At 31.9% G+C, this 16581-nt stretch overlaps 2 protein-coding genes across 2 annotated transcripts; one reads left to right on the top strand and one right to left on the bottom strand.

Annotated features, from left to right (window-relative positions):
• Nucleotides 1-4270: 4270 nt before the first annotated feature.
• Nucleotides 4271-5706, bottom strand: LOC113402111 (large ribosomal subunit protein bL33m). Its single transcript, XM_026642239.2, has 3 exons — nt 5549-5706; nt 5370-5473; nt 4271-4441 (listed from the first exon to the last, which is right to left on the bottom strand). The coding sequence occupies exons 1-3, from the start codon at nt 5587-5589 to the stop codon at nt 4389-4391; spliced, it is 198 nt and encodes a 65-aa protein (XP_026498024.1). The 5' UTR covers nt 5590-5706; the 3' UTR covers nt 4271-4388.
• Nucleotides 5707-6262: 556 nt separating this feature from the next.
• On the top strand, nt 6263-8208 carry Fne (found in neurons). The gene has a single exon (XM_026642219.2). It carries the CDS (start codon nt 6649-6651, stop codon nt 7780-7782), a length of 1134 nt encoding a protein of 377 aa, XP_026498004.1. The 5' UTR covers nt 6263-6648; the 3' UTR covers nt 7783-8208.
• Nucleotides 8209-16581: the final 8373 nt, after the last annotated feature.

Below are 16581 nucleotides of genomic sequence, written 5' to 3'. Positions count from 1 at the left end.
ATCGAAATTTGAAACGATGTTTAGAAACGAGAAATTATATTTATTCATCTATTCGGCCTTTCAAAATTATTATAAATATTAATTATTATTATTATTAAAATAAATGAATATGTATATCATTTATGAACTGTTATAGCGTGTAATTTTATTATTAGTCAAGGCATTCTGAGATTTGAATATGAGTACAATATTTAAAATACTAATTTTTAAAATGCACCCTATATTTAGAGAGATTTGTTTGTGTCATTAGTATAAAAAAAAAACAAGTGACTATGTTCTCCTACGGGTAAAATATAACTAGAATTCTGCATAGATGAATTTTCCCGCGCACGCGCAGTGACAAATTGACAATGCAGGCAGTGACGACGTAGGTTAATGAAAAAGAACCAATCGACAAAAACTCCGAAAATGGGTATCAATGACGTCATAATGTTCATAGACACAACAAATATATGGCCTAAAGGCTGAACCAAACCAATGTCATTGGTCAAAATTGAAAATGTTCTAAAATCAAAAAATCAAAAAACTTCTGCAGATGTACTGACGGGTAATTAAAAAAATATACATTCGAGTTGCTTGTTTTTCATTGTTATTTGAATTCCAACGTATATTAAAAAAAAAAAAACAATATTTATACTTTAATTTCTAATAACAATAAACCCAATGTGACTTAATAAATATGAAAAGACAGCTCAAAATATCCTGATTCCTGATTGAGGATTGGCTTTTGTCATTGAACTACGTCCAAATGATAATTTAATCTCATACTCAATTATAATACAATTGTTATAATTGAATATTTCGTATAACGTATATTAATTATCTCATTACCAAATCTTTATATAACGATTTTCATAGTCACTATCGAATTTTTAAACGTTTTAGAATATTTTATTCGAATAATGTATCTATATCTATAAATACATAAACCATTTAACTGTTAATATTATGTATCTATGTATAAAACTTGTATACAAATTTTAAATACATTATATCTCACTAATATAAACTATGAGTTCATTACAAACAAACACTGGTTTCACTGAAAGTCAATTTCACGAAACGAGCTTCCAGTTAAGGAAAGTTCCTTCGTGTGCCCCACGGTCAACCCGCGACCTTCATTGACAAGTCATTTCTTAGGATTCCTAAAAGCCGGATTCGGTTCGCTTGTCTCCGGCCGCGGGCGTCGACCAATGCGGTGCGAGTATTATGTTCCCTAGGAGTTCGACTCGTGGAACGGACTGTAAGGTATTTATCGAGGACTAAGTTCACATCGGAGAACGTGACGCATCTATCGGGCATTTCTCGATAAATAACTTAAACTGGTATAGTTAAAAAAAATATGAATAAAAATGCGTACTTACTTTATTTCTTTCTAATATTAAATATATCAGGATTTTTAATAAATTAATAAAAGATATATAAAATTAAGTATAAAGTATAAACATGAATTTCGATTATTAATATACGTATTAGTATTAATAATAATAGGTTTAAAAAATAAACTAACCATGACTGAAACGTTAGAAAATAAACCGTAATAAAAAAATTTTGAATGTTGTATTAGAATAACAGTAATCTATTCCAATGTAGGGTTTAAATTAATTTGTCAGAACTAAAAAAATATTGCCGTCTCTTTCTTGTGTGATATGAGTAAAAAGGATGGTATAATTTGCACGAACTAAGTTGGCCTTGTATTTACTAGGTAATCGAGTCGAAACGATTTTCATCAACTATTTCCTTTGGACACGTGTCATATAAAATATGTTTATATTACCGTAGAATTGTCAATACCGTTAGATTGTAATCTATTTCGCGATATTGTAAGCTGTCGAAATATTGTGAACGATGATTTAAATCAAAACAAAACGTCAAAAATTTCGATAGTTTATGATAATTCGGTTAGGTTGGATTAGTGTTTATAATTTAACTGAAATTTCGCACTTCGATAGGTATCATTTAATCATTGAGGATAGGAACATAGACCATTTTTCGAAACTGATTTAAAAAAAAGAAAATTAAACAGACTTCATAAAGTAACAGAAAATTTGAAACCTTCACTGTTATTTTATTAAATGCTTATATAAAATATAAACAGCTTTATAATATACTAGCTGTACTTTACCCGCTTTACCCGCGCGAAATTTTACCCCCTTAGGGGTAGAGTTTCGTAAAATCCGTCGGAACGGATGTCTGCATCCTATAAGGAACCAACCTGCCAAATTTCAAGTTTGTAGTTGTAATAGTTTCTGAGATTTCGTGAATCAGTGAGTCGTATTACGGTTTTGTTTATATACATCATAATAATAAAGTTATTTTATTGAATAATGAGGTCGTGAGTGGCGTTTATTTTAATAAAATCTCGTAATAAATAAATACAAAAGAATATATTAACACATAAAATAAAAATCTGCATCAATAATCGATAATATTATAACCGTCTATTTAGGTCATTGTAACAGCACTAGTCGTATCTCTAGCCTTAGTTCCGCAATTTTCCTTCTAAACAACGTCCATGCAGCTACCGATGACTAGCTTAAATCCGGTCAACTTAGATCGTGCCTGATATCAATATTTTAGTCATGTCAAATTAGTCAAGTTTAGATATTGTGTATGAAAAACCATTATAATTGAATCAGCCACGCTGTCGGTGATTTATGCCTTATATAACACATTCCTAATAATTATTTTCACAGATAGCCATTGGCCATCTAAAATGCATATATACAATTTCCCATAAATTAATTATTCCTTTACAAAAAAAAAAAACATTTTGTTGCTCCTGTCTGCCATAAAATGTAAGGCAGTAGTTAATTTAAGGGTCTCGAAATTGGCAGCATGTGGCAATTTAAGATACTGTATATAACACCAAAATCTGTCAATGTTTATGAACTAAAGTGACTCCTCACCATCAGATGGCCTTACTGTTACTAACAGCTTAACATAAATACAATAAATTTCAGTAACGGACCAATTGCCAATACCATTAATATTAAATTTATTTTAATTATTGTTTAAATTAAACTTGGTATGTAAGTTTTTAGTGTAGTACGGCCGGGCCGCTGAGAGAGTGTATTTCTGTCAGGTGCAAACGGATTATGTAACATTGTAATGGCGTCAATAATTAATTTGAAATAAGAAAATGATACTTACTGAGGTTTTACAACGTTACGTCAACTATTTATTTATTTTTTCATTATGACTTTAATTCTGACAAACTGACAGATGTCAGATATCACTTTCTCACCAGTCGGACCTTTAAGTTTAACTTGATTTAAATCAAGGACTCTTTCGATGTCAATATTCAAGTATTTAAACGTGAAGTATATAATTGGTTTTTAAGATATTTCTTTAGATTATAATAAAATTAATCTAGTCAATTTTATTATTAATTTAAGTATGATGATAATGATTGATTTGTAAAACGGTTTTAGGGGGCGTTTAAGTGTGATATAAGAGATGATTGGGTTTTTCTGTTGCTCATCAAAAAAAGGTTTAATATTATTGATTCTTAAAATGTATTTTAATATTTTATGAGTTTCTCGTGCATATATAATACAGTTTATATTTATATGTTGCATGTAATACTTAAATGCCCTGTAGAATAGAATATTAATGAAGAAGTATAAATTTAAACATTAATTTATTTCAAATGTTCTTAAATGATTAATCAAATTGTATTGATTTATCTGTAATTTAAATTTATTTCTAAAAAAGTAATCATAAAATATATGTCTTAAAATCAACAGTACTTATATAAAATTTCTTTAAAATTGTAGTTTTGATGGATTAATAAAATTGGTTAATTTTTCTTTTTATATAAATATAAAACCTAGTGAGAGTAATTGTAAGTGTTTAATCATTTTAATAATGTTTATTAATACTAAGTATTCTCGAAGATTTAATTAGTAAGGTTATGCTTAAAATGCACTTGAAATATAAAAATTTTATAGATAATATTTACATGACAATTGTTTTATATTATAAACAAAAATATAAAGTATTTAACTTATCTTCAAAATTGATTTGAAAATGTGTATAAATTAAAAAAAAAAATAGGTATTTAAAAAGATATATTTGTTGATCCTTAATTTCAACACCATTCATTATTAGATTTAAAAGCACATTTTGAATGTTACATTTCATATAATTCGACATTAGCTTAAGATTGAAATGTAAAGCATATATTATTCTAAATTTATTGTATTTAAATAATATTTGATGACAAATGTTTACAGTACTTAAATTAATTTAATAGAAATAAAATGCATTATATCCCAAAGATTTTATTGTTTTAAAGTTAAATAATTATATCATTTCAACAAGACGAACATGTTTTATTTACCTATTACTTAATATACTAAATCTATAAAAAAATTAATTGGATATTACTTAAGGCTTCTTATCTTCTTCTTTTCTTTGTAAATACTCTCATGTTGAACTGAAAAAAAAAACTCATTTTCAGAATAACAACAGATTATAAATGAAAGGCAGATAAATTAAAATACTCTTTTAGACAATTTCATTTGTTGATTTTATTGCAATAATTAGTCAAATTTTTCTTAATATTATAAATGAGAAAATAACTGTCTGTCTGTTACGACTTAACAATTAATAAACAAAACAGCAGAGCCCAATAATTTGTTGCCAAAATATTTTTTATATGAAATAGGTTGGCAGATGAACAAATGATCCACCTAATGGTAGACCAAAGCCCATAGACCTCAATAACGTAAGAAATATTAACTTGAAGCTGGAACACCACAATACTAAATATTGCTGTTTGGTGATAGAATATCTAATGGATAGTATTACCTATCCAAACCAGTACAAAGCTCTACCAACCAGTATGGACACTGTACCATGGAAATCCTCAGTTAAAAAAACCATTATTGCCTTGACTAGAGTATACAAAGATGCTACTTAATGTAGAGACTAACTGGTTAGAGTAAGGCTAATCTAAAACCTTACTATATCTGTGTTACTAATACAAAAAATATACAAAACCAATACTAGGACACCAATGCAACTTGGTGTTACCCAGTATTTAAAAAAATATATTATTAAAATGGGGCTGATCACTCTAGACTGACTATTAAATAACTGGTTAAATTTTACAATCTAACCACTTTTGACCCAAGATGCAGGGGGTGGAAAACATAAGTGGGCATGCAATGGGAAGTGCTTCGCCAATGTTGGTTAAGTCCTGGACCATTCAAATATTTTTGGTTCAGAAGGGAAATCACCAGGACACTGCTTGCACCTGGGCGCTTGTTATGCTTAAGGCAGGGCTGCATACGATATTCATTTGATAATTACTCTTAGTAAATATAATATCAAGCAAATAGGTTAGTGAATGATGTACTTACTGCGAGGATCATAGCAAATTAGTTCCAATTTATCCGCTAAACGCTCTCGAATAGCATTAAACTTATGACCAGATACTACACTTTCCATCAATACCATTATATGCCTGAAAATAATAAACAGGATTATTTCTGTGTTGTATAAGTATCGTTCATATCACTAGGTCCTACTAGGTACTTACTTGCTTTTAGCTTTCTTAAGTAGTACATTAGTTATGAACATATTGTACAATTAATGATGATAAATACTTTGAGTTACAATAATTATTATGAATTTGGTTTTTTTTTATCAATCATAAAGTAACATAACCTAAATTTACTTGTCACTTTGACAACAAAAGTCAATTGTCAAATTCATTTTCTTCAGCTGTCCTCGTAATAAATCTGAGTTTAAGCTACTTACACATCAAGCCGCTATATTGCTAATAATAAAATATTTATTGTACTAATAATTTACACTGATGCATTTGTGAGAATTACGGTACAGTTACAGTAACAAGTGCGCTACTACTAGAGAAGTGCGTTACTATGCTCGTAAAAGAACTCGCATACAAAACAAAGGCTATTAAAGCCTAAAGTACATGTAAACTATTTTGTAGCATTGTATATATTAATAACAAACTATAGGACATAGTTTTCGTTTCAAAATACTGACAAAGATATATAATGTCATCACAAGGGAAAATAAGACAAGTGTTCAGACTCATTAAATTATGTTATTGTTTTACCTATTTTGAAATAATAATGATAATCTAGAATTCAATTTATACTACATTTTATCAGTATACATTTACATACTACATTTTGATAGTAATATGACACATATTTTGTTAACAACTTTATACAATATGTAAAATAGTATCTGTAGTCAACTACAGTACAGATAATTTATGTAATTATATTAAATCGTGCCACGTAAAATTTAATTAGAATTTTGACAATATTTTACAAAACACGTGTATATTGTATGATATACCGTTTTTTATTTGTGAGTACTATTGTAACGAAGTCGGAGTACATATAATATTGTACTTATTATGATAAGACACTTTAAATGAATACAGTATATTGTTCTGGTAACATTCTAAAAACAAACTCGTTCATGTGTCGTGTGGTGATGAACTTGTGAACCGGCGTTGCAGTTGGCGTTTTCGTACAATTTGGTTTTTTTGTGTTCGTTCTTTGTTCGTTTTCCATGTTGCAAATGAAATAACCAACCTCCATCTGTGTGAGTTTTATTAGTATTTTATTTTCGGTAGTGTAGTTTGAACATTAAAGAACAATGTTAAATAACGAAATGAGTTTAGAGAATGGCGGCGGCGACGCTAATTCCAATGTGTCACCGACCAAACTCATGGTCAACTATATACCAGAGCTGATGACGCGCGATATGATGTATGCTCTTTTTTCCGCGATGGGAAAAATAGAAAGTTGTAAATTAATAGCGAATAGAGGATATGGATTCGTTGAGTACGAAAAACACGAGGACGCAGAGAAGGCGCGAGTTGCATTCAACGGCCTGTTGATGCAAGGCAAAACACTGAAAGTGTCATTCGCGCTCCTCAACCCCGAGAACAAAGTCAGCCACAAACCCGATACTGAATCGAATCTCTATATAAGCAATCTGCCCCCCGACATGACCCTCGAGAGACTGAACAGCCTGTTTAGCCAATTTGGAAACATAACTAACAGTCGGGTGTCTCAAGGTATTGGATTCGTTTGCTACGAAAACCGGCAGCAGGCTGAAGACGCCATACAGCACATGAACGGACAATCGCCGATACCGGGTGCGGGGGCGATCGTAGTGAAGTTTGCGAACAAGCCCAGTTCGAATAAGAATTCAGTTCGGTCTAGGGTAGGCATTGCCGCCACGCCATTAGCCTATAACGGCGCGGCGGCCGTCTTCAACGGTACTACGCCCGCCTTCAACGGTACCAACCTGAGCGCCGCGTTTGGCGCACGACCGGCTACAGCGTTCGCGCCCGGCTTCCCGCAAGCCTCGCCGCCCCCTCTGCTACCTTCTCCCGGTAAGGCACTGCCGTTCATCAACAAAGGCCAACAACGCTTCAATCCCATGGCGGCAACTAATCATACTCCGTTACCGTTGATAGGCGCCCCCGCCAGTCCCGTGCCCCTGCTAGGCGCGCCGGCGGCCCCGCACCAAACCACCGTGTATGTATACAACATAGGTGAAGACACTGAGGAATTGGCACTATGGCAACTCTTTGGCCCCTATGGTGCAATTGACTCCATTAAAGTGATTAAGGACCCAGAGACAAAGAAAAATAAAGGTTTTGCATTTGTTAATATGCGTGAATATGATGAGGCAGCGATGGCTATCCAGACACTGAATGGATACACGCTCAATGGACAGGTTCTATCAGTTAGCTTTAAGACGCAGAAGAGAAATATTTAGGATAAGGACGTTTTAAACGTCATCTCGTTTGTGATCGTCCCAGGGCCGATACCTTAAAGAAAGATTTCATTCCAATCTCAAAATATTTTTGTAGTTGAGACGCGAGATCCTTTATATGCATTTCAAATTAGTCGCATAAGTATTTTTGTAAGATTTGATATAGTTTTGTACTGGCGAGAGAGCGACATGACTACCTGTGAGTTAAGTTGGCTTGACAGTATCCTATATGTGTACTTTTTATCGTATGATATGGTATTATATTATTGGACTATGTATGGACCTGTCGGATATGTATTTCTGCCTGGGTGGCGCAGGGTCCGCCTGCCAGTCCCCCTGCGTCCACCCTCACCCTCCAGGTATTTTTATTTTGTGTAAAACAAACAATTGTATGTTTTTTATCTTTAATAAATTTCATGTTTAAATAGAGTGTATTGTATATTTCTCTATTTTTTTTTTTTCTATATACAACAATCCTCATCCTCTCCTTATTTACTTACATAATATACATCATAATCCATAATAAGTATTCATAATTATCTGTGGCAGTAGTTTTTAACATATACATAATATTTTTATAGTGTGTATTGTCCATCGACAGGTCAGCTGTGTAAACTGCTTAAATATTGCATGTTGTGTAGTAAAGAACAGAAATAAGTTTTTATTTGTTTATTTTAACGCTCTCTTTATGTTCCCCCCTCGTTATTGTATCCGTCATTCGTTAAATATTTTGATATTTTTGGCGCGAGTCAGTCTGCTCGCTAGTTTAGGAAATCTTACGTTACTACGGAATACCTCGCGTCGCCTTGAGACCGTCACGGATGATGTTTCATTTTAAGCTTTAATCTCGTAATTTGTAAGGCTTCGAACCAGTCCGAGGGTAGGGTGGGTACAAGTTATTCCCGACTTACTAATATGTGAATACTAATTACTAGAGTATGTTATCTTTGTGCTTTCATGGGACATAGGAATGATAAGATAAATAAACAGTGGTCCAAAACGATAGCCACCAAACCGAGTGGTCGATTCTACGAAAATTAAAGTTAAACTTAGAAATTTGGGATGGATTCGTATGCGACAGGACGTCCGTTCAACGTGAGAAGGGTGAGTAATATAAAAACATACTATGTCTTTAATGTCAGCTCAGTATTATGAATGAACGTCCATATATATATTATAAAACTGTAATTTTCATACTGTAGTCCTAAAGTTACACGTATAATATACATCATGTTACAACGGTGCGTGATAACACGGTCGGCTGAACTGATAATTTCGACGCGAGTTAAATATACTTTTCATAAAACACAATAACATAAATTGTGTCGTGAAGATACAATGTCAATATAATGCAATTGCCCGACCATTCGGCCATTGCTTGGACTCTCATCTGTCCTTCTCAAGGGCAACGTCTATAAATATTTTCGTCTGTACTTATGTATGTGCCGACGACCTTTTTTACGTCGTTATTCGTAGAGGAAAATTATACATCGACTTTTATTTAAAAAAATATATTGTCGTGTTTCTTTTGTTTCTAATGTTATCTACTGAATTTGCATGATATTTTTTATAATTAACAATTAAATATCTTCATAAATATCAAATATATTATTTTATAGTAGAGCTTTAATTATACGCTAGAAACATATGTTCTTTCATGTTTTGAGATTTTTTATAATTTTTATAAATACGCATTACAAAAAAAAAATCGTAGCAAAGGGGCTTGCCGAATATAACGATTCGACCTTGAGATTTATAATGTTGGCCGGATTGATTTTCCATATCGTCTACGAAAATTGTTTCATATTTCTTGAGCCAAAGTAATATCTTCCTTTACCGTACTTAATGAAACGTCAATATAAATAGCAAGTTTGTTATTCATTTAGAGATAGAATGAAAATTAATTTTACTTGCGATTCAGTCACGAGCCTTGTGTATATATTTTAGCAATAATATGAATTTATTATTTGATTTCTAATATTGGTACGCGTTAGCAGTGAAAGTTATACTGTTTTAGTAACACTTTTTTTAAAATTTATAATCATATATGAATTACAAATTGTTTTATTTAGAAATTAATACACTATTGTTATTGAATAAAGAAACTTCTAAAGACGGTTTCATTTTCGTTGTGGTACAAATATATAGGACTTCAAAAATTGATTATTTAAATTTCAAATACATATCTGCACTATCAGTTTAAACATGTTTTTAATTAAGGCTATAATGAGTTGTTCATTATCATTATTAGCGCGATGGCAGCCCTGATTGAACAATGTACTAACTGACAATTAAATGATTCAGAAGTCTTAATGGGAAATGGTTTTAAATGAATAATTACGGAACAAAATTTTGTTCGTTTTTTTTTTTTATTTAGTATAGCTATTGATCTTTGTCGCTTATTGTTATTGTGCAAATTTTTAGAACTAATATATTTGTATAAAAGGCAAGTTGTTGATTTATTAATAATCGAGAAGATGAAATTCGATGGCGTATTTTTAAGCGTGCGGATATATAGCGTGTGAAACGCCGTAGAGCAGCTACCTATAAGACTAGCTGCCTGTCCTGACTTCGTTCGGGAGAGTTTTAATTAATTATATCCGATCTACCGATCTAAAAAATCCACTCAAATACGGACAAATATTTCATCGAAATCGGTCCAACCGTTTAGGATTTCAGTCATATAAATAAATTACAATTTAATTTAAAGAACGCTTATTTATCGTACTGTACAAATCAAACCTTCGACGGTTGGTTGGTAACTAAAATGAAATAAAGTTTCATCAAAACCTGTTTACGATCTTTTCGGTAGCAAGTTTATACGGATATTTTTATTCTTATACTTTCGATTTCCAACTTAAAGTAAACGCAATGCATGCCTCTGTTAATGTTAGCGGAGGCGAAGGGTAGGGCTTTATGCCACATACATATATATTTAGATATGAGTTACATTATCAAAGTAACCCGAAATATATTTTTTATTCTTACAATTATTTCTAAATACAGTAATAATTTATCACTGTTTTTTTTTATAATATTGTTTTATATTTACACTAGATGTATATGGCGGTGCGTTATTTTTGGGGTTTCAAAGAGTTGTTAATATTGGCAACTCAGGATACCGTAGTTGCGCAGCTAAAATCAACGAAGAGAAAATTTGTGGCATTCTTTACGTTTGATCGATTCTTTAATCCTTTTAAGCCCTTCACTAATTGTAATCTGCTTGACTTATATGGTTGGGTGGATCAGCTTCACGTTCGACGTTCATAAAATCATCGGAAACCTGCGTGTCCGATGACCTAAGAATTTGGAGCATATATGATTTAGCTAATCAACTCTAATTGTAGTCTTGTCGTGAAATATTGTAAACGGAAACCCAAAGACATATCTTGAGGTCGTTATTTGGTTAGTTACCTATAATTTTAAAAATTAAATCACGCATAAAAAATATCTAAAAAATATAGCGGTATAAAATTGTACATGAATACGTTAGAGTCGTTACTTATTTGTCATTCTTAAACATTAATTATTATTCGTTTAGAATTTTATTCTATTAGTGAGATGTCGTATCGTACACATGATACATTTTACTAATAATAATCAACTGCATAGTTGTTCCGCGTCAAACATGGTTCATTTTTATTTTAGAAAGGTAGTTGTGCAAATAAGTCCCATGGTAACGGGTCACCATCACTCATAGAGTAGTACTGTAATTTGAATCCGCTTCTTACACCATCCATGCGCAGTCGACCATGATGAATTGAAATGTGTCATGTATGTTTTTTCGTCTGCGGGCTACATCGATTAGCCGTCTATACTCACTGTAAAAAAAATAAGTATTCAAGTAAATAAAAATCAGAGGCCGCAAAAAATATTTCCGCCTATGGAAATTTGCCTTGCTAGCGTTAGGCTAAGCCTAGCTTAACCTATATATTAATACGCCCTAATATATACTATAAACAGCCCTGAGGTTTTATTCTGGTCGCGTCGAAAGAGTATTCTAAAGGTACGACTATGGATGTAATTTTCATCAAATAATAACCTTGATCGCAACCGTTGCCCTCAGACAAGAGCGTGACCTTGTCGGATGTACCCTTCGTCCTAGCTAAGTCCTAGCGCAGACGTTTATATAACAGAACGCGTCTGTGACTTCTCGCGTACTTTTAATGGTAGAGACATAATATATTATTATAACAAGAATTTCCCCTCTTTTATTCATAAAAGAAATAAACATATTTAGTATTTACCCAATTATAGTTAGTTATATACACGTCTTAATAATTATGTATTAGAAGCCTAAGAGAGATGAATACTATATATTTTTTAATTATATTGATAAAAATGGACTTCAATCGCACGTTCTGTATAACAAAAAAATGCCTTAAATAGGTCTGATTTAGAACTTATAGGATTTTGGACTAAACAAATCGTTCAATGAGCCGAGACGGCACAGTGGACAAAAGATGTCTTAGCCGAAGATTGCGGGATCGAATCCAAGGACAAGCGCTAAAAGTTTTAATTTGTGTTTTTAATTAATCTCGAGCTCAACGGTGAAGGAAATTTGTTACGTCGAATGTGTAAACTCGCACTAAAACAGGGTGGTGGTAAAAGCTCCAAACGATAACTACATAACGATAAATAACTTTAAGAAAAAATAACGTTTGGCAATGATTGTTGCAATAAATCATCTCAATATAATAACGTAATATATTAATTTTCTGAATATGTATATGGAATTTGACAAATTATATGATTATAGTAACTTTACTAAAATGAATGTAGATTTAAATGAGTGACACAACTGACCACGCTGGTATAAAGTATCGAAATATTTATTCGATATAGAAGCATTATCTTTCTTCTTGTTTTATAAAACTAGAATCAACTTCTACTCTTGTTGTTTCGCTGCTTAGGTTTGCTTACCATATTTTTAGTATGGAGAAAATCACTCATCATTACTAGAATATTTATAGAAGGTATCGGCTTTGCTATATATATATACACAATTACTCAATATTTTCCGTTACAAGTTTAATAAATATGTTTTCTAATTGCAATATGTTTATATGAATCAATTCCTTATTATCAGTTGGAAAAGGCGTGTAGTCTTCTATCAACATTGACAGACACTAGGTGTTGACGCACACATGTACATACGTTGTCTACGGACGATTTTATGTATAAAGTTACAAATGTGTGGGTGATTTTGTTTGTTTGTTATTTCACGTAATAACTGCTCAACCGATTATCATTTTTGCATACACGTCAGGCACGGGAAAGGACATAGGGTCCCTAACACCTGTCTCTCCCATAGCCCGCCGGCGGAAGCTGTTGAAATTATTCATTCGAAAGTTTGTACGTGTAACAGCTGATCTGATATATACATTAAATATTGTCTTTTAAAATGAAATTTATAACTTTTAATGGTTTTACTAATTTTTGTTATCAAATATTTAATTTGTTATGAAACAATCTATTTGTATAATTCTAAAAAATGTATGAGAATATTAGAATTAATTGTCCCTTGTTGCTAAGCGTACGGTTTATCTGAAATATTAGCTTTTGCGCCGTGATCGCGTCTCGTTTATGGATTTAGACGGTCTATGTGTGCGCGGGGATCAATTCCACTAACAAATTGTTACTTTATCAGATGCGATTCGGTCGAAATTGTGTCGTAACCGTTATAAACTCGTAGAATTGTCCCCCAGTTACGAATCCAGTATTTGATCAAGTACTTACGTCATATTTAATAGTTATAGAAAATGTACTACGATAGTACAAAAAACCGAATGAATTATTTGAATCCTCAACTTTACGTGGAATAGACAGTGCTGATACGATCAGTAAAAATATTAAATGATAATAAGACTTAACAGTCGAAAAGTCGGATAATTATTTGTACTATGTTTTAATTGTTTCTTCTTTATAATCAAATCTTTGTGAATCTATAATTTAATCTTTAAAAGAGATTTATTATATTATGTCAGTCTTAAACTATTAATTAATAGATATTCGTTTAGAATCAAACATTAATAATTATAACCAACTTAATGGCTGCTCCGCGTGGCTTTATCCGTGTCAAACGTTACAGCTCTGCCCCTGTGGGCTGTAACGCGAACTTATATACTCCATAAATCTTACCTTACTACTACCCGTCGTATTTAAAAAAACTCGTAGATACCGAGATTAGCTTGTGGAACTTAACTCTTCTAAATGATGGTATAGATACGTTCGCTCGCACTCTTTCCATTTATTCGGGATAGGCGCAGTAATATGTGGCAAGGATTTGGCAGACTCTCACGGCCGACCGCCTGCTTGACGCCTATACTTTTGGTTTTGCTGGTAGATTTATTTACTGACAATGTACCGCTGATTACACATAAGTACTTATTATTCCGATTGATGCGATTAACAAAATCCCTTTTGTGTACAACGTCATTGACGTCCTGTTTAGATGCGGAGGCTCTATTCAACAGCCGGAACCTCAAGACGAACTTTTTATAATATTAATTTCATAGAATCTGTTTCTCATAAATATATCGACTTTCCATAACTTTACAATTATATTGAAAAATTATGTATATTTTATTCTAGAACTTTCCTCGATTAATTCAGATGCATATTAAGTTTGACGTAAACATATTTTTTATTAGAAAAATTCAATCGAAATATAATTTTGAATATGAAATCTTAGAAAAATATAAATTATAACGTCATGATGATACCAATTTTTTTTCTCAACATCGATATCGATATAAATATAAACAAAAGTGAGGCAGACCGTCTGTCAGGTGGAGGACAGGTGAGTAGCCGTTTAGCAGCAGGCTGGCTTCCTCAACGTATCACATAAAGCATTTAATAACGCGGTACGAGAATAATTACTTTACGCTTTACAAAATAAAAATCCCTACTCTGCTTCATATATGATATTTTTTATTAACAAGCGAACATTTCCCACGAGAATACTAGATATTAATATGCGAGGTCATTCGTCCAGCTTCTACATTAAATAATGAAAATTGTTATTTTATCATAGTTTTTGTTAGTCTCATTAACATACATTTAATTTGAAAACAGGTTTTCGTACGTGCGGCGTCGATGTTGTACAAAAACCACAGATACCGTGACAATATCGCGAATGACTTGGATTCAAATAGTTTAAATTCAAATTTCAATACTTTTTAACATAATTTTTTTTTCTTTCAAGTAGTGTTCATGTAGTTTTTAATTAATATTTCATTTCGAAGTTTGTATTCAATATCGACACAGCTATAATCAGAATACACAACGGTAACATTTTTATTGGATAAGAAAAAACAGGATATTATAAACGCAGCTATAAACTGGTTCATAATAATAAAATATAGTTACGCTCGCTATTTCGAGTATTATTCGAAGTCTGTAAGAAATACCAAACGACTCGATACATACGCAACGACCAGCATCGGCAAATCAATTAAACTTATTTCTTATTATTTTCTGAAAACTTTTAATAAATATAATTTACTGTGAACAAAAGTTCTATAGTATTTTGATATAGTCCTCAAGTTTGATGACGAAACTCATCTAGCACTTCAGCACATACAGATAGCATTATCGTACAGTGGGCAGTATTTACTAACTTGGATTCATATATAGAATGTATATAAAAAATTATAGTATGTATTTTAAACCTATTGTATTTTATAGTAGAGGTACTCTGTAAGAAAATTCGAAACTCACAGCACAACACGTTCGTGAATTGTCAATCATTATTATAACACTTTCAAAATAGCGTATCACTGTAACTCGGTTTTCAACATTTTGAAAGTGAGATACGAAGCGAATTCTTACAGAATAACACTGCAGATACTTGTTAGAATATTAATTATAGATCATCAATAGTTATTTATGAATAAATAACATTATAATGTTTAACGTTAAAATGTAATTTTCGACTCTGCGTTAAAAATGTTGCTTAACTAAAGGATGATTACAATTTTCGTTCTTGCGTCATACGAATGTTTTATATTCCTCCGAACCTCGCGGCCACCATGACTCACGCATTGTTTTCCCAAACTATTGTATTCCTAATGTACACTGTTTATTATTTTTGACTACTTTTAACTTAAAAAATATTATTGTGAATACTTTTAATAATACATTATATTATTAAAAGTATTCACAATAATCGAGTGATCAGTCTTTCGCATGTAATATATTAACGATCCTATAAAGGATGAATGTTTTATTGACACGATAAGTTATCTAAACGATGTTTACGCTAGCGGCCTGTCCACTTATTGACTGAAATCTTATCCTCATATATTGAAACATATCTATTTTTTTTGCTAGATTTATTTAATTTATTGTGTAAACTATGAGCTAGATTCCTATTGCATGTAATAGTCGGATGAATTAATATTGTGTATATTACAATAAAACCGGACGATATCCTATTAGCGTCCGCTGAATGTAGAAGATAAACAAAGGTGATGTGAGAAATTACGTTCCATTCTGAAGATCAATTCGCCGGTCAACGGATATTCCTGGCACGACGCCATCGTAACGATGTATGGCGGTGTTACTCGCGTTTGCGATGCTTGGCTATTTTTTGCATATTATGATTTTGAATGTTTAACGGCGCCGTGTTGCCGTCGAATTAGACTTATCTTTATTTATTATATTGTAAGATATTGATTATAATATGTTCGATTAACAATTTTGCATCTGTGAGATGTGTACGCTTTTATTGTAAAGATATTTTCGAAGACGGCTAACATGCATTTAATGGCATTTCCACTAGTCATGTAGACTTATTTT

This window comes from Vanessa tameamea, chromosome 15, assembly GCF_037043105.1.
Source record: "Vanessa tameamea isolate UH-Manoa-2023 chromosome 15, ilVanTame1 primary haplotype, whole genome shotgun sequence".
Lineage (NCBI taxonomy): Eukaryota > Metazoa > Arthropoda > Insecta > Lepidoptera > Nymphalidae > Vanessa > Vanessa tameamea.
This window is presented reverse-complemented; position numbering and strand designations above follow the sequence as displayed.